Raw genomic sequence first — 19,420 nt, forward strand, 5'->3', positions numbered from 1 at the left:
TATTTGTTGAATTGATAATTTACTGATAAGGTCTGAGATAAGGTCTTTTTCAAGCAAAGACTTACTTCCATTCTATCTCAGTACACAATGGTTTTTTATTTACATTCTACAATGTCAGCTTGAAAAAGCTATATTTAACATAACAGTAGAGATGTCAGAGCTGTGATATTTAAAGTATATTTTTCTGATATTTATAACAAAAGATAAAGAGATATCTTTTAATACTAGCAGTGGAAGAAATTAACTTCAGGAAGGACATTTTTCTAGGGGGAAAAAAAAAATTATCCTGAACTCCATTTGATGACCGCAGGTTTTAAAAGTCACTCTAACAAATAACAGTTAATCATATTTTTAAATGAAAAAAATATAGACGTGAAAATAGAAAAGTGGTCTAGGAACATGAAAAAGCAACATGAACAAAAAAGAAATACAACAGGCCAATAAAGTAATTAAAAATAGTGCAATATGTAATGTTATCACCAAGAATTTCAAGTGGTGGCTCTCAAACTTTATAGTATAAGAATCACCTGGAGAATAAGTTCAAAATGTTAATTCCCAAATTCAACCCCAGCCTTACAGAATCAGAATCACTGCATTTTAAAGAGACTCTAAGAGAGTTTTATGTAGATAATTCAGTGATTGTGGAAGGAGATAAATTTTATCGTGAACTACCCCAAAAAACTCATAATACCTGGCCAGACTGATGGGGAGCAAGGGGCCTGCCTTCCCCAACAGGAAGGGCTGCACTTGAACCCAACTTTCTACTTACCTCTGAGGCCTCTTTGCCCATCACTCTAAATCTAACTTTTCAGAAGCCTGCCAGGTAACTTGCCAATTAGTTCTGCACAGTTAATATCTTACACAGAACTATGTGTTGACAAAGTAGTTACAGTTTATAACCTGCACTCACGCTTGTTTCTCTATAAGAATGTAAAGTGGTGTGGCAGGGTTGCAGGTGTATTTCCAGGGAAGACAAATCTAGTTCATGCCTAGCATCTTAACACTAGGACTGCTATACATCTCAATGGGAAGATGAGAGAACAGGATACTGTCTACCTCTTCTGGTTGGCACCTAGCTTCAAAGTTTTCCCCCAAATAAAATCCAGAACACATTCGTGAACATAAACCATGTGATTTAGTAGTTTTTGCCTCCACTCAACAGTCTGTGGCTCCACAGGGATACATTGGGGAAACAGTAACAAGAATAATATGTGCATTAATAATATCTGTCATAATTATTCATGGTTGGTGTTTCCATAAATTACTACTGGAAAGTTTAACAGGGCATTTAAAAAGCTTTAAATGCATGTCCTTTGAAGCAAACATTTTGCTTCTTTGAATTAGTCTGAACCCTAGCAAAAAGTTAGAACCCTCACCTAAATGTCCAATAATAAGGGATTTCATAAATAAGTTACCATATAGTCTTCTTTTAAATACTGTTAAGTATCTCTTCTCATCAATATGTACTCAAAGGTACTGAAATAAAAAGTGCGGGTACAAGGCACTATATTGTATATAATCTGAACTCATTAAAAAAATATATATATATACACACATTAAATACATTTTTAAAAACTCAAATAAAATACAATTAATAAAAAAATTAATAGTTGTGTCCAATTATGGCTTATCAATATTTTTAGAGTTTTACATAGGAGAATGAGTGGCTTAACAGTGATGAACAAATAAAACTTCTTTTTGAAAAAAATAGAACCTAAGCTATATGAATATAACTAGGGGCAGTTCTTACCTTGGGGCCAGGACTCATTAGTTCACTGCCAGAGGCAAACTACCTCCTCTTTACCTTGTCACTCTGTTAGAGCTCTACTCCAAGCAAACTGGGAGCCTTCTAATAGAAATCCCCACCAGCTAAAAGAAATTTAGAGCTGAGACTAAATATAAAGCTTACAGTAGTCCATTTGAAATGAATTTGGTAAATCATTGCAACAGTATCCATTATCATTCCCCACCTGAACTCATCATTTTCACTTACTTTTAACCATATTTGTTTTTCAAAAAAACTAGAGCATTTTAAAGAAGTAGACAATATTGATTCTAATAATGAAAAGATTCCCTCCAGCTTATTAACAAAACATGTAACTTTTTTTATTTCATCTTTCCATGGCCAGGTAAAAATTCTTACCATGGTCTTCTGCGTACATCGTAAAGGTCAATCTTGTTTGGAGTTCTACTATTATCAACCCATGGAGAAGCTAAAAGAAAAAAAACAAAAACAAAAACCAAAAAATAGAGAAATTAAAACATTAGATACGCTCTACAAAAATAATGCAAAACTTAAAAAAAAAAATTTAAACACCATACACATAATTCCACTTATCAGCAGTAATGTTTAAACGGGAGATATTTTTATGCCCTCAATCTCTTCCCTCTTTAAAGTGGAAAACAACACAGCAGTACAAAAGAAAATCATCGTTAAGTCAATTCTCTTTTTTCACATTATTTCAGAAATAAGTTTTAGACATAGGGGTTTCCTGGGTGATAACTTCTATGTTTTACCAGATATCCAGAGGTCATACATTTTATTCCCTTTACTAACAAAAAGTTTAACTTGACTGAAAAGTTATGTGCCAACTAATGGAAATTGTGCTTTCAATTATTTGATCCTTGTTTTTCATTCAGTGCCATACTGTCTTGGTCTATATAAGATTGTTGTTCTTGAACTGTTACCATACAATAGCATAATGTTTTACCTGCATATTCATAAATTTGATAATGACCAATCCGTGTTGAAGTTATAATTAAAAGCTTAACTATATTTAAAATAACTCCATAAAAAGTTGTTTTCTTTAAACATATTTCAATGTTCTGAAGTAATTCAAGCACAGATTCAATAATACTGTGTTAGTTTCACAGCCTTTACTCTTCTGTAGCAATCAAACAAACTTTGTCTAATTGTATTGATGTTTAAATGAAATATATACTTATTCTAATTAAATCTGCATTTACTTTAATTAAAATGCTTTACAAGGCATTACATATACATATACATATACACACACAAACAGACACACACACACCTTGGACCTAATGAAGAAAAGTAAATGCTGATGAATTGGATGAAAATTTTATGCTGGAAAAGAACCTCTCCTCGAATCTGTTTAGACATATGACTCTTGGGATAATTCCTAATCCAAATGACTTATGCCTTACAATTTATTTTACCCTTTTCCTTACTGAAAAACTATGTAAACTATGGAGAACTTGACTGAGTCGGGTTTATTAGCCAACTAAGATAATTTGGCCATTTAGAATATGTCAAAAAATATATACTACCTAAGCCCCTTCTTGGCTGTGAAATTTCTTTTTTATTAGTTGCTTTATTATAAAATGATTTATTCATTTTAAATGATTAATCACATTTACATGAAATCGTTTAAATATAGCACTCCCAGAATAATCATTTACTGGCATAGTTAACATTAGTGAAATAATAAATGTACTTTAAAAAAAATTTTGTTTTCTCCTTTTCACTGAATTTTAACTTTTTATTTTTACTTATTTATTTATTTTTATTAACATGACTTTCTTTTACATTCTGTGATGTTGTTGCAGAGCAGTTGGGATGGAGGGGGAGAGGGGAAAGGGGAAGGAAATGGGATGGAAGAAGGAGGAAAGAGGAGGAGTGGGATTGAGGCCTGTGGCACACCCTCATTCCCACAGGGGAGACCAGGGGGCTTCCAGCAGTGGCTTGGTCATTGCCAGACTGGGTGCAGATGTCAGAGGGGTGTGGCAAGAGCCTTCTCCTCCCGCCATCCCAGCTCAGGAAGCTGGGGTCCTTCTTGCTGAGGCTTGTTGGTCGTTGCTGGGCTGGTTGCAGGTGTCTGGGGTAGGGAGAGACCGGGGCACTCCCTACAGTAGCTCAGTGGTCATTGCTGGGCTAGTTGTGGGTATCTGGTGGGTGTGGCCAAGGCCCACAGCTCCCCACCATCCCAGCTCAGGAGAGCCCAGGGTGCTTCCTGTGGCAGCTTGGTGGTTGTTGTTGGGCTGGTTGCACTTTCTCCATTTTCTCCATGCTCCTGTAGCCTGAGTAGTTTCATCAGGTCTAGGCTCCTGCAGAGCTCTCAGATTCTCTGACACCTAATGGCCAGTAGTGCCCCCTGGGATTTTTGTTGTGGACAGTTGCCACAACATTGGGAGGGCATGACCAAGGCCCTTGGCCCCCCACCACCCCAGCTCAGGAGAGTCCAGGGAAATGTACTTTCTTTTAATCCTGCATTTGTATTTGTAGAAACTGAGAGTCAGTGACATAAAGTTATCACTTTATTCTTTGTGTGTGCGGTAGCACTAGAGTTAAGAAATAAGCATACTGGTAAATATATCAGTTCATTTTCAACTATTCCTGCGTAATAGCTGACTCTCCAAGTTAAGATCATAGTAGTAATTAAAAATGTAAAGAAACTGTCTCCTATTTTCAGTACTATGTTGTGCTGCTTATACATTTATTGCCTCTCAACTCCAAATACACCCTTCTAGCTTGTTCTATGAAAATGGATCGGGGCCCTTTAAATACTTATCTTTTCCCAGTTGGCACAGTTTTAAGCTTTGCCACAGATGATGCAAAACAGACACTGAATGAGAAAAGATTTCTGCTTCCTGGTTCTGGTTTGTTCGCTCACAGGCTCTGGCAGCATGTACAGCTTTTCTGGTGCCTATCTCCTGCAGTGCATGGCTGTTCTTTCTCACTGTGTTTCATTTTCTCCATTTTCTCCATGCTCCTGAAACCTGGGTAGTTTCACCAGGTCTAGGCTCCTGCAGAGCTCTCAGATTCTCTGACACCTAATGGCCAGTAGTGCCCCCTGGGATTTTTGTTGTGGACAGTTGCTGATGAGACATCTGCAACCCCGGAGTGAGAATTTCCAGCACATCCCACCAATATGGTGTCACAGTGACCTCTCTGCCTTGGTGGGCCATGATCATGTCCTCTACAAGAAGATCTGGATCTCAGTCGAGGGGGATTTTAGGAGCTCTTCCTTAGGCACTCTATTTCAACCCTAGGGGTAGTTGTTGCTATACATAGATTACAGAATATTATATCTGGGATTCATATATTCTTTAGAGGTCTTGGTACTTTTAGCCAATCCCTCATTATTCAAATCTCTTTTAGAGTTAATAATTCTTTATTTTAAAAAATAAAATTTCCCTGTTTAAAATACTGTGTGTTTGTTCTCTCTCCTAATTGGGTCAAGACTGATACAAATGCATGGGGAAGATGAGAGAAGTGATTAGTTACCACTGCCAATACAATAGCAACTTTCACCATCAGTTGAAAGTGGTCAGCAATAAGTTTGATAAATGATTTAATGAAACTGGAATCTAAAAGTTATGTTTAAATTAGATTTCTGAATTCTTTACAGATCACATTCACCTAGGATTTCTGTTTTCAGAAATTGCTAACTGATATTAACTGTGATATGTATTACTATGCTTCATAAAATGTATATTTCCTTGAAGACAGAAAAAATTAAAAGGCTATAATTTACAGTATGATCCAGAGCATTAAATTTTAATATCCTGTATAATCTTAGATGGTTTATATTTTAAAATATTAATAATCTTTTTTCAGAATTTTTTGGAGATATTCACTACTAGGGAATATCCCTTGATCACACTAAATTAAGGTATTTTTAAAGAAAACTATTTCTTCTGTGATATTACTATTAACTTGTTGTAAAATCCCATTGTGGCATTTAAATGGTACATTGTTAATATAGGCTCAGAATTATAGAAGATCAAATAGTAAAAGGGATGATACCTATATACTGCAGCTCCCTGAAATAATCAATTTCATAATCATGCATAGTAAAAGCTACATGTTTTGAGAGGAAATCAGAGCTTCTAAAAATCTCTGTAAAAAGTGACATATTCACTTTAGATGTCCCTTTAGCTTTTCAATAAGATTTTGGGATGGCAGAAAGGAGTAATGGAAATGGTAGCCCACAATGTGAGAGTCTCATTTCTGAATGTTATCACTAAAAGTGATAAGAATGTCTCTCCCCTGATCAAAAATGAACTGTAGGTGTGTCTTTTACTAAATCTACTGGACTACTGTTTTACTTCACATGATATTTAGGGTGTGCTTTGGCAGTCATCAAATCACTGATTTAAGCAGGTGTTTACCTGTACATTTACTCAGAATACTGAAATATGTGGTAGAGAAATATTCTTGAGAAATTATGCAGATTTCAGAGTCATTTTCTAGTAACTATGGTCTAAAAATAATAGGAAAGTATCAGTTTTTCATTTCAGCTGCTATGAAATAACAAAGCAAATAACGATGCATTGAGGACTGATTCTCTTGTTAGGAACACCATTTCAAATGACAACTAATTGCATTTTCCAATTAACAAGTTCAAATGTATTTTTCTAATTCTAAAAGACTTCATATTCTTAGTCTCATGAAAATAAAAAAAAAATTCATATACTTAAAAATGCCTTTAAAAGTACTCCCAGTACTTTTGCCTGGATCTAATTGGTGGATCATTATTTGAGGCTCGTTTCCCATATATCATTAGTAAAAACTCTGAGTTGCAAGCCAAGATAATTAATTGGGACTAGTTTTTAAGCCAAAATTAGTTCAGTGAATGTGTAATGCAAAGCTCACAAAATTTCCAGAAATCTGAGTGTTGCTGCCCAACTGCTACCATCCAAGAACGTATTCTTCACAGTCCCTAAATTGCATCATGGCTCCCACATCCAGGTCCCAGGTGGAGGAGCCTCATTAAAAGAGTATGGATTATATACCCATACCAAGGTGCCAGAGAATATAGGAAAACAAACAGCTGACCTCTTCAGATTTTGAGTTATCTGCTCCCCCATAAAAAATAGAAAGGAGATTTTTAATTAGTTATGGTGACACAAAATGCCATAATGAACAATCTCAAATCTTCCATGTCTTAGTACGGTAAAGTTATTTCTCACTTGTATGTCTAAATTAAATATTACTAGTCATAGGGCGTAGATTCTGCTCCAAGCTGCTATTCAGAGACCTAAAGCTGGCAGAACTCTTGCATGCATTCTTCAACACTTGACTTCCAAGGTCACCCAAGGTATTGGGCATGTGGCTGTTAGAGGCAGGGAAGAAGTGTGCAGAAGGCACATCCAAGTCATAAAAGTCTCAGGCTTGAAGTGACATATTACTTTCGCTCCTTCTATTGGTGAGAACTAGGCACATGGTCATACACAGACAAAGGAAGTCTGAGAAATGTAGACCCTCGCTAGGCAGTCATTTCCAAAAGAAAACTTCACAATGGGATGAGAAGACAGAACTTTGGTAGGCAGCTGAGAATCTCTGCCACAGGTACACATGGACAATTTAAAAATGATTCTATATTAGTTATGGTGACACAAAATGCCTTAATGAACAATCTCAAATCTTCCATGTCTTAACATGTTAAGTTATTTCTCACTCATATAACAATATAAGTTAGATATAACTGTTTAAGTTAGGTAGAAAAATCTAAGTCAACTTATTATAACATTAAATTTTCTGTACTCAGCAATGCCTTCAAGTAAGCCACCCCTGAGATGAGGGAGATGAAGATGGGCTAAATTCATAACCTTAGTAAATAAATAAAGGTGCTAAACATATGCTTCTGAAAAGTAACTGGTCCCAAGACAATGGTCATTCCCAGATCAAATTTTCAAATGCCAAATGACCAAAGCTTTATGTCTTAGAACCACAAATAAGACTCATGGGCAATCATTGTAACTGGGTAAGTACCAATACGAAGAGTCTATTCTCTTGTCTTGTTTTCATTGGATGCATGAATTTGGATAAATTACTTAACTTTTTTCAGTAAAATGGGACTAACATGATCCCACTTCCAAGAATTACAGCTAAGATTTGATGAAGTTATGCTTAGAACCGCAGATGGCATATAATAAGCACTCCATATATGGATATTTGAAACCAATATCATTAAAGTCACTGGAATTACTTATTATAGATTATAGATTTTTTAAATAATAGATTTTTATAAGACGTGCTTAGATTTTAACCACTTAAAAAGCTTATTCCTGTGACTAGGACTTGAACATCATGCTATTTCCTTGTCCTACTGTATCCACACAATACAGGCTGCTGTCACACAGTCAATAAAATTATGGAGAATACTGGCAAAAATGAGAGGATGGGATGGCCATGGTGTGCAGACAGGAACATAGAAAATAGTAACTCTGTGTTTCTTAACATTTCCATTTGCTTTTTTCTCCTTGCTTCATTTTATTCAGAAATTGAATTCCCTGAAATTCTACTCTTTTTTTCCCACCACTAGTACCTGTAATCTTGACTTGTTTATCCAGCTTAATTTAATAAATACCTGTTATTTACTATAGGCAAGGCACTGTTTTAGATGCTATGGGACACGCAAATATGCAACGAACTATCTCTATCTGCACTTGCCTACATTGCAAGGGATTTTTGGAAAGGCATATGCAAAATAAATTCTGGAAGAATATAAAAGTTGGTTGCTGATAGGGTACATATAAAAACAAAGTTCTCTGCGAAAACGAAGTGAAGAAAGATTGCTTTTGGGTGGTGGTTGCATTCTATTTTAAGTGATGGATAAGATGCATATGACCAGAGATGGTCTCTAGGAAGAAAGCACATAGAGATGAACAAAAATTTTTAAAAAATAATAAAATAAATAAACAGGAGATTTGTAGACTATAAAATAAAATAAAAACTAAACAAATAGGAGGAGAAAAAGGGAAACATAGGGATACACGATGAAGGCTGAACTGTATAGTGAGAGATAAAACTGGAGATGTGGGTTGAGTTAGAATCTTTGGGCGGTCTGAATGGCACAGTAAGGGAATCAGGTGTCATTAAGTAGACAATGCCAGCCTGCATAATTTTATCAGAGAGCTGATAATCTAAGTTGTACTCCAGATCACTTTTAATAATTGTATTAGATCTCTTTTTGCACTGCATTTTAATGTGTTCATAAGTTTTCTGTTTTACCCACCTGTAAGTTCCTCCACAGCAAAATTCTCTTACTGGCTTTAGAATCCTCAGTACAACCTCAGTTCCTTCAGAAACAGGAGTGTAGCATGTTCTTATCAATCTTCCCTTCTTTGCCCAGACTATATTGACTTAATCAAATAATTTTTGAATTTGAATTTTATTTCTGAACAATTAGACTCGATATTCAGGATGTTCAGATGATGTCATTGTATTGGCCAGAGAGTGATTTTGATATTTCCACTGTCAAATTTTCAGAAGTTTTCTCTAACTTTGTATAGATGAACAAGTGGCAGAAACTCATATACAGATACACAGTTTTATTACCAAGGATAAATCACCATAATCTTTAAAATAAAAGCCCTTATTACAGAGTGGTTTTCTGGTAATTCTGCAGATGCCAGATAGCCCACGTAAAACATTTTCACTTAATATAAAGGGATATTTGTCTGCCAGCAGGAGTAGCAGATAACAAGGACAAATAGTGTAGTTAAGTGGAATATTCAATAAAGTAGATGGTTCACAAAGATTTAATCATTTCGATGGCCCATATGTAGTCATTAGGAGGCTCAGAAATAAGCGTGAGCACAGTAAGTTCTCTGAGGTAAATGATGGGAAGAATTTTAAGGAAAATAGTGTTAGATATGCACTGCAGAGAGAAAAGTGTGAACTCTGACAGTGAAACACGTACCCTGTTTTTGTAAGCAAATAAATCCAATTAGATGACAATAATTATATATTTATAAAAACAAAAAACAAATTATGATTCTATAGGAACAAGTTTCTTGTTTGCATAAGTCAATAAATCCTCCTTATGTGATGGTGATAATGACATATTTCTTTATAAGTTTATATTTAGTGTACCTGAGAAAGTGCTTAAAATGTCCGAATTTGACAGACATCCTTTTATTTTTTATTAAATAAATATACTGAACACAAAATAGCTTGTACGGCAAAGATGTTTTATGCATCTAAAAATGAATGGCATAAGGTATGAAAATTTAGCAATACATAAAGGAAAAGAGAACAGAATGAGAGATATATTTTAGAAGTTAAAGACACCTCAAGTTTTTTACCAATACTTATTCACATTTTATATACACTGTTTTCCCCAGTCAAACTACAAGCAGCTCTCATTTTCATATTTGTATCCTATTTAACTACTGTAACCTGTGAATAGTAAAAGAAATCATTTAATCATTTATACATGACTGGTCCATAGTTGATTGTAAAGTGAGCAACTACTACAACCCTTACCTGTGAAAAATAAGACAGATTCAGGTAAGAGATGAAGTTATACAAAAGGCAACAAAAATGAGGCTCCAGAATCACCTCTATGAATCAGAGTGATGTGAGAACTTCAAAATAGCATGTCATTATTTCATATATGTGTGAGCTATATCCCCCACACAACACAACTGATACATAGTATATAGCAAAGCAAATCATAAAATCAGAATATAAACCCAATGCTTGGGTGTAACTAGAACTATTTGCACTCTCATGTCAACTCCTCAAACTTTACTGTCCTAAAGTAAACTCATCATTTTACTCTCCAAATAAAAATATTTTTGATATTTAATGTCAGTACATAGCCCCAACATTCTCATAACTACTCAAACTAAAAATTATAGTCAACTTAAACTCTATGTCAGTCATTAAATTCATTATTTATTTATTTACTTATTTTTAGGTAAAGTCTCTGATATCCTCATTGTTTCTTGTTTCTATCCAAGGATTCTTTTTAAATTCCTATTTGGTCCCTTGTTCAGATCTTTACAATTCCACATCTGACCATTGTAATAGTATACCTTCTGGTCAAGCTTCTCAGTCTTTCTCCTTCCAGTCAGAGTTAACACCACCACTTTAACCATCGTATGCCATTGCCCAAAATATTTGTGATATTTTACCTACACATTAAATCCCACCCATTCTTACAAGGCTATAAAATCAGACTTTAATAAACCTTTTCATTTGATACTACTCTTTCTCTGTAACAAACTATTAGATTAACTAGGCTCACTAGTCTCCAACAGCATATATTCATTTTCCTGTAGTTCTTACTTTGTACCTCTCTTCCCTCCAGAGGGGGTTTGGCTTTTCTTTTTCATTGACTTGATTTTCAATCCATAGTTCATAAAGCTTTGCCATGACTAGTCCATAATTACCTCTTCTTTTTCAAACCTTTGGAAGCAAGTCTATCATTACAATCTGTCTGTTATTTGGCATTTCATCATTTAATGATTTGTGTTGCAATCTAAATTTAAGACGTATTTAATTTAGATGTATAAGTTTTTACTCCCTAATTAGATTTAAATTTTCTGGAAGGCAGACACAACTTGTTATTTTAAAACACAGATTAGCACATAGTAACCATGGCAGAGATATTCTTTTTTTCCCCCAATATCTCGTCTCTACTTCTTACTTAGTATAGCCCCTGCTTTTTAGCTGGGTACGTGGCCATCTTAAAGGTAACTGTGACCACAAGATCACTAGATTCTGGCCAGTATCACGTAAGAGGAAAGAAATGCTTTATGTGACTTCCAGGAAGTTCCTTTAAAAAGAGGGGGGACACCATTCTTTGTCCTGTAAGAAAGAGCACAAGTAACAATGGTCAACCCTGAGGCAGAGGCCACATTCAGAGGACGACAGAGAAATGAGATAGGAATGTAGACCCCTTATTTGTGTATCCTTCCTACCAGCCTCAGGCTATGTGACTCTGACTAACTTGGATGAAAAACAAACTTCCATAGCATTAAAATCACAATTGGTAGCTAATGCCAGTCCTATCTGATACACTGGACTTCAATAATCACTTCAATTTAAAATTTGCTTATATCGTGATCAACAAATGTATTAGATATCTTTATAGTTAAACCATGTATTCATTCACAAATATCAAAGACAGAAAAATCAGCCATTTTTAAAGATAATTGATCACTGAAAGCAGTACTTCTATAAATACTAGATGTGGACGCTCCACTGCAATCCCATTTTCTTCAAATTGGCTAGAACTCTATCAAATGCTTCCTTCATGACTAAACTACAAAGGATTCTTTGTACTACCTTGTCACCTGCTATTTCATGTTTAAAATATTCTTAAGCTACTTTTCAAGTAAGTGTTACACAATTTAACAGCAATTGACTAGCCATATGGGAAAAAAGTCACTCCATACACTTTATAACACAGGTTCTTTTGCATTTTGTTCCAGTAAAATCCTAGCAGATACAGCAACAAGGAAATGTCACCCAGAGGTCTGTTTAACACTAACTCAGCATACATTAGGTCCCTTTATTGTAATCGCATGATTTTAAAATGAACAAATGAGGTAGGGTACAGAAAGAACAAATGACATTAAGTAAATGTCATATGGAGATGAAGTAGAGTTTTGTTTTTTTTCTTTTTGTAAATGCAACTAATTAACTAAAAAGAATAAGTGCTGCCTACATTGGCATTTCAATGAGCCACTGATTCCTAATTACAATCCCAATTACTGTAGTAATTGGTACAATTTCAGGAGACACTAATATATGAAATGAGTAGTTTGTACCTACAGTTTTTATGATGCATTAAGAATTCACAAAGTTGATAGCTATTGAAAGCAGTTTTAATAGCTTTAAAGTTAATTTATATAAATCAATTAAGAGCTTCTAAAGAAAAGCATTCATAAATTAAACTGATCTTCCAATAAGCACATATTCAATGAATGTCATTAGACATGGGTCCCAGCTTTATCTCTGCCAAGAGCTAGCTGTATGACTAAGGCAAGTCATTCTACTTATCCTGCAAAACAACAGTGTGGACTTAGCAAACACTACAGGTTTAGATGCATATGTGAATAAAGTTAGTGCCTGCCTTGGAAATCATTTTGTTCAATCATCCCAAGTTACTGGTGAAGAAATAGGCACAGAGATAGAACATGACTTAGCCAAAGCACAAAATGATGCTGATGGTATTTTTTATATTAATCAAGAACTCCTTACAGTTTAATGTTCCTTTTATTATAACACAGGGCCTACCCACCTTCCAAGTTAGAGAGGAGAAAGATGGAAGGGAGGGAGTGTAGAAGGAGAAGAAGGAAAAAAAGAAGAAGAGAAAGGACAGGCAGCAATAATTTTCATAGCTTACTTCCACACACAGCAATCAAATAAGAAAGCAGACTGATGTTCAGCCCGAGAACAGATATTAGAGTTCAAATCCCCACTATTTACCAAACTAGTTTTCAGAATCAGCACTGGAGAGGTGCCTTTACATTAAGTCAGCTCTAGAGACCTCTTTATCGGAAGCCAGTGTTTCCCTGTATTTTAAATAATCTTATAAATGAAAATCACAAGGGTGGCTAGCCATCTCTGACCTTCCCCTACATCTGGGAAATATGATAAGAAATATACTTATGGCTTTTTATTCTCTTCACAATTCTACAAGTTAACCATTATCCTCCTTGTTTTATATACAGCTGAGGTCACCGAGGGTTTTCAAAAAGTCACCATCACATCAAGTGGTGGAGGTAAGATTTACACCCTGGCCATCGGTTCAAGAATATAATTGCTTAACCTCCTCACAGTATATGGTCCTCCTGCTCTAAGTAAAATCTTAACAATGTACAAGAATATTTTTTAGATGCTGTTGTGAATTAGAAGATTATAGTTTCTTCAAAATATTTTATTTACAATGACTCCATAGCAAGAATTTACTCTAAATAAATAAAATAAAAATAGGTAGCTTACAGAATTAAAATTAAATTATACAATTTTCATTTGGATGAATGTATAAAATAGATTTTGCTTTTCTATCCTCATAACTCTGTGAAGTAATGTGGAAGTTGACTTTCCCATATTACATATAGAGAAACTGAGAGCCTGAGAGACAGAGTTGACAGATTTAGCAAACTCCCCCCAAAACAAACGACAACAACAACAATGAAAGAACACACAGGACGGGCCGACCCCGTGGCACACTCGGGAGAGTGCGGCGCTGGGAGCGCAGCAGCGCTCCCGCCGCCGGTTCGGATCCTATGTAGGGATGGCCGGTGAGTGCACTGGCTGAGCGCGGTGCGGCCGGTCACAAAAAAAGACAAAACAAACAAACAAACAAACAAAAACCCCACACACAGGACAACCAGTTAAGTTTGAATTTTGATTTAAAAAAAAATAATACTTTTTTAGTAAAAGTATGGCCCAAGTATTACATGAGGCACACTTATAGTAAAAAGTTCTTCATTGCTTATCTGAAATTTAAATTTAACTGGGCATCCTTTACATGAAAAATGACCTAAGTCCATTGGCTAAAACCTACATTTTCTGACCAACTCTCCTATGTGATGTTACTGACCGATATTACGGCTTGGTCATGTTTAGATCTCTATCCACATTTCTATATCAGCTTCCTAGTCAACTAATTGTAACCTCAATTATGTTCTTTAATGTCTCAGAATAAGAGAATGCTGGACCTAGGTAAAATTATTCTAGTTGATATACACTATTGCAGAAATGCCTGTTTCATATTCTCAAAGTACTTTTCATCATATTATCTCATTGATGACAATAACCCCCAGGGAAAAAACTGAAGAGTTATTACTGTTCCTGTTTTTCAGATTTGAGAGTAGGACACAGAAAGTTTCAGGAGACCTACCCAGGTTCTCACGGCTAGTAGGCAGATCCTAGCCTGAGGGCCAAGTGTCATATGTGAAAAGCCAATTAAGCAAAAGTAACATATATTCTATTTCCACTTTAAAAATATTTAAAGACTATTTTTGACCTTGGACTTAACAGACAGTAAATAGGGATGAGCCACTAGACATTATTTTGGTTTGTATCAAAATAGTAAAATCAGAGAGGGAAGTGTGGTCTACAGAATTTTTTTTGTAAAGGAATCACTTCATTTTAAAGAGTCTTAAACTTGATAACAAGTGTTAAATGTGTTGAAAACATATCTTAGGATAAACACAACATAGTGGTCCACGTTTTAAATTATAACATTGTCTTAATGCCTTTGCTAAAGAGACTTGGTTCTATTATATTATTACTGTCATAAAGAGCAACTGAGCAACAGATTCATTAACACTGAAGTGGCATCAAGACACAGCAGTGTGGGGCCGACCCTGTGGCTCACTCGGGAGAGTGTGGCGCTGGGAGCGCAGCGGTGCTAGGAGCGCCGAGGCTCGGGTTCGGATCCTATATAGGGATGGCCGGTGCCTCACTGTCTGAGCACGGTGCGGACGACACCAAGCCAATGGTTATGATCCCCTTACCGGTCACAAAAAAAAAAAAAAAAAAAGACACAGCAGTGTGTAATACACAGCAGTTAAGCAAACTGTTTTAAACAACCTCCTCTAACAGGTAAATGAATTTATCCTGATAGTCATTCAGTGAGTCAATCATTCTGCTAAACTTAAATATGAGGTATCCTGGGTGGGCCACAGGGTTGCTTCCACAGCTAATTGTCTGGAAGGACCACATGAATTTAGCTAAATTAAACATCAAAAGATCTTCGTCAAGATGAAGTGAATGAATGTGAACACACATAAAAATATATCGTTAAGATTTAAAAAGCTTGAACCCATCATCCTTCAATTAGCATTTAAAATGAAAGAATTATAGATGATTTATTAGTAAGTTTAAAAGGTAACTGCTATTTGTAAAATGAGCCATCTTTGAAAAGTTCATAACATAACTTATCATTTCTTCCACTTCTTGACCCCCAAGTTCTCTCTCCCTTTTGCTACGCACTCTTCCCTTCCTCTTCTCTTCCAGTTTCTCTGTTGGAGCCCTTCTTTCTCTGCATCATCACTTTCTCTCTAGTACAGGGCTCTTGATTTCTCATTATTATCCTAATTTTCTCTGACTTATCCTTTCTCTCAACTGCTTGTACATAAGATTTTGTATTAAGGTAATATATTTATAAGACTTAAAAGCTACATAACGCTATAGGTATTGATAAATGTATTCTTATATTTGTGTATTATTGGGCAGGATAGTCAGGTGTCTAACTCCTATATTTCAAAATTGTACTTATGTTTTTTAACACCTGATATAATTTTAAGGTTTATTATACCAGGTTTATTATGGGCATGAGTAGTGTTGCTTTTTTCCTTTATATTATTGAAAACTTTTCAATCTCCTGATACATAATATTTAACATGCTAATAAAGTAAGTCATGTAAGAGTATTTTTCAAAGGGTAGTATTTCCATAAGGGGAATGTTCCACTATGATAACCTACGTGATACTATTTTTCCCACATCAGATATTAACATTAATATATTATTATAACTCATGATTTTTTTTCAATATTTTATATAAACTTGGTCTTTCCTAGTGCATTGAATTTCTGCAAAAAATAATTATTACCTATCTTACCACCTGGCATTTGAAACCATGCAGAAGTTATATGGTCTTTACCAAATTTGAATACCGTTCAGTCTGATGATACTCAGATACTTTTATTCATTGCTATTGCAATCCAAAGCTAGATTTTATCTAATTTCTATTTTACTCCTTTTCACTGCTGTGGCTTTTTATTGGGAATAATTCTATATGTTAAACATGTTTAGAAAACCCAAGTCTCAAGAAAAATTCTCCTGTTTAAAGTCATACTGTGGCCATTTAAATCCAAATTACCTAGTGTATATCCCGTAACTCAGGTCATGCCTTTTAGAAAAAAAACTGCATTTTGTGTTTGTCAGCTTGGTGTAAAAGAAGGAGAAGTTAAAATACCAACAGACATTTCACTTAAGTGTTTTCAGTAGGTTCTCAGCATGTACTAGTGATTATTTTTTCATTTTTGTTATAGAAGTTACTATTTACTTCTCTTTACTTTCATTTATAAGAATAAAGAACATTACAAAGGGGCTTTTTCATTTTAATTTATAAAATATATTCATCTTCACTAAATATACATGATCACTGAAATGCCCTCAGAATTAATCCAACCTGACACATAGAGAGAGACATAGAGAGCTCTGTTTTCCTTATGATTTCATTTTATTTCCTGTCATACTCATTTTTCCAAATCCACGTTCAGCCATTTTAAAAAAGCAATAACACCTTTGTTACAAATTTCAAGCACACACTTGAAATCTGGAGAAAAATATTTCATTTAGTTTCTAAAAATTCTATTCAATTTTCTAATGTGACTCACAGCTCAAGCAGGTGGATCCTTATCTCAGAATTGTTTTAGAATTCATGGTAACCTCCTGTTCCAGGTACATACCTAAGGTGCATAGCTAATGATACCTGATCATGGTCTCACAGAAGCCTGGCCTGATTCAAGGCACCAACTGCTCCAGTTACTTCTTAGGTATTTCAGTTTAAAGTGATTTTGGTCAATATAGAGCTATGTAAAGAGGAATATTCTTTCCTTATAAAAGCAGTGTGATACAATCATCTTCTTACAATGGAGAAGGTAGGTAATAGAGTGTTCTCAAGAAACATTGAAGCTGGCACTTACAATTTTCTCTGATAATTATTCAACTGCTAAGCACTTACCTGGATAATATCGGGCCAGGCCAGTGGCACTGCCAAACACCTGCCACAACAATGAAGGGTCTTCCTCTCGATTTTTTTTGAAAACTTCGTCTAAGGCACTTGTCCAGTTTAGTTCGTTTAACACAATTGTTGCTTAAAAAAAAAAGGAAAGGAAAAAATCAATTAATTCAAATTTATAATTAAATATTGGACCTGTTTTCACTTATTTGCAAAATAATATTACAAATTTTCATCGATCTATCTATAAAAGTATTCTAATCCAGAGGTTATCAAACAGTTTTAGACAGGAAATTATTTCTTCAAACAAAATTTTACATGATGGTGCCCCTATCAACATTTTGGGCTGGGCAATTCTTTGTTGCAGGGTTGTCCTGTGCTTTACAAAATGTTTAGCAGCATTTCTGGCCTCTACCCTCTAGATACCAGTATCATCTCCCCAGTTGTGGCCAGCAAAAATGTTTCCAGACTTTGTTAGATACCACTGTAGGGCAAAATTGTTCCTTGTTGAGAACCACTGTGACATGTAAAACAGGAGGAAGACTGGCTGGTATCCTTCCTTATTCTCAGAGGCAGTTCTGAGGATACCTATATGGTACCTTAGGGTACAGCTTAAAGATCACACCCTCAACTATTAATAATTCTCTGTGGCATTCTAACATAAATTGGTATGTTACCAATGTTTTTTTAAAAAAGGTATTTGTCATGAAGCATAATTTATTAACTGTTTTTACACAACAACAAAAAGTGTATACATTTTGATAAAGGAAAAGTGAATTCAGAGGGTTAACAATATCAGTGTTAGAAATAGGAACTAGCTGATACTTTAGCACTACCTTTATGAATAATAGTTTTTCCTTTTTTATTTTTCCTGGTTATTTCAATTAATATTTAGAGCATGGTGTTAATAAGTGCCAGGTGATTGATTTTGACACCTTTCTTTTTTTTTTTTAATTTTGACACCTATTTATAACTACTAATCTTGGATAGGTATTACAAACATATATCATTCATTACAATGAAAGAGAAGCAATTATAATGTAGACTATAACATGGGCTAAAATAGTATATAATTTATAATTATGGGCCTCCATGATTATAGCATCCTAAGTTTCACATATTAAAATTTTAACTGGCTCAGAATATAATCTTCCTTTTACAAAAAAAGATAGATAAACTCATGTCTTTTTTTTTCTTTGTCTTTATATGTAAAATATATATCATGCCTCCTGCAAAATTAGCAGATTGAACCACTACGCAGTTGAGAATCTTTGACCAAATCTAAATAGTGAAAAGGTGCTTAGGATAAGGACTGGAGATGGGAGTACTGCTTAACATTCTTCTATTCTTTTCTATGACCACAGAAAATAAAGCAAACAAATGCAATTACGGTTAAATCATGCACACACTTTTTTAGAGGTAAAAGAAAAAAGAGCTTCTTTCAAGAAAGATGCACAGCATGTGGGTTTATGTTTTAAAGTTCGTATCATTTACAAAAAAAGGAAAACAACAAAAACAAGGGGACTGTGAAACTGTTCTGGGACCAGCATCATAATGCAGTTCTGTTATTGAAAACTAACAAGATTTTCATCTTTATGGATGTGATTACTTTCAGAAAGATCAGTTGTGTGTGTGTGAATATTCATGAGCTGGCTCAGATCCATTTTGCATCTGAGATACTAGAAAATTCATATTCAAAAGCATGATCCAATGAGCTCTAAGTGGCCAGTTATATGAAAATTTATATTCACACAAATAACCTGAACTGATACTCACTATTCATGAATATTTATATTAATATACAAAACATCACGAAAAAAGTGGGACATTGTACTTTTCTTTAAATATTCATGACTTTTACGGTAAAATTCTACTGAACAAATAATGATGTTTACTTATGATCCAGATAGACTTCATCCCCAATCTATTCTATCTCTTTAATTTCCTTGACTCT

The 19,420-nt window shown here is 34.7% G+C and overlaps 1 protein-coding gene across 4 annotated transcripts in view; it reads right to left on the reverse strand.

The window, feature by feature from the left end:
• CACNA2D1 (calcium voltage-gated channel auxiliary subunit alpha2delta 1) overlaps positions 1–19,420 on the reverse strand; it is a 486,082-nt gene that overhangs the window by 123,525 nt on the left and 343,137 nt on the right. For all 4 annotated transcript variants that reach the window (XM_063100870.1, XM_063100872.1, XM_063100873.1 and 1 more), the window contains 2 exons: positions 17,470–17,601; positions 2,144–2,213 (listed from right to left, as the gene is read on the reverse strand). In XM_063100870.1, the coding sequence (XP_062956940.1) occupies positions 2,144–2,213; positions 17,470–17,601 (202 nt within the window). The remainder of the gene's footprint in view (positions 1–2,143; positions 2,214–17,469; positions 17,602–19,420) is intronic.

Source organism: Cynocephalus volans, chromosome 6 (assembly GCF_027409185.1).
Source record: "Cynocephalus volans isolate mCynVol1 chromosome 6, mCynVol1.pri, whole genome shotgun sequence".
NCBI lineage: Eukaryota > Metazoa > Chordata > Mammalia > Dermoptera > Cynocephalidae > Cynocephalus > Cynocephalus volans.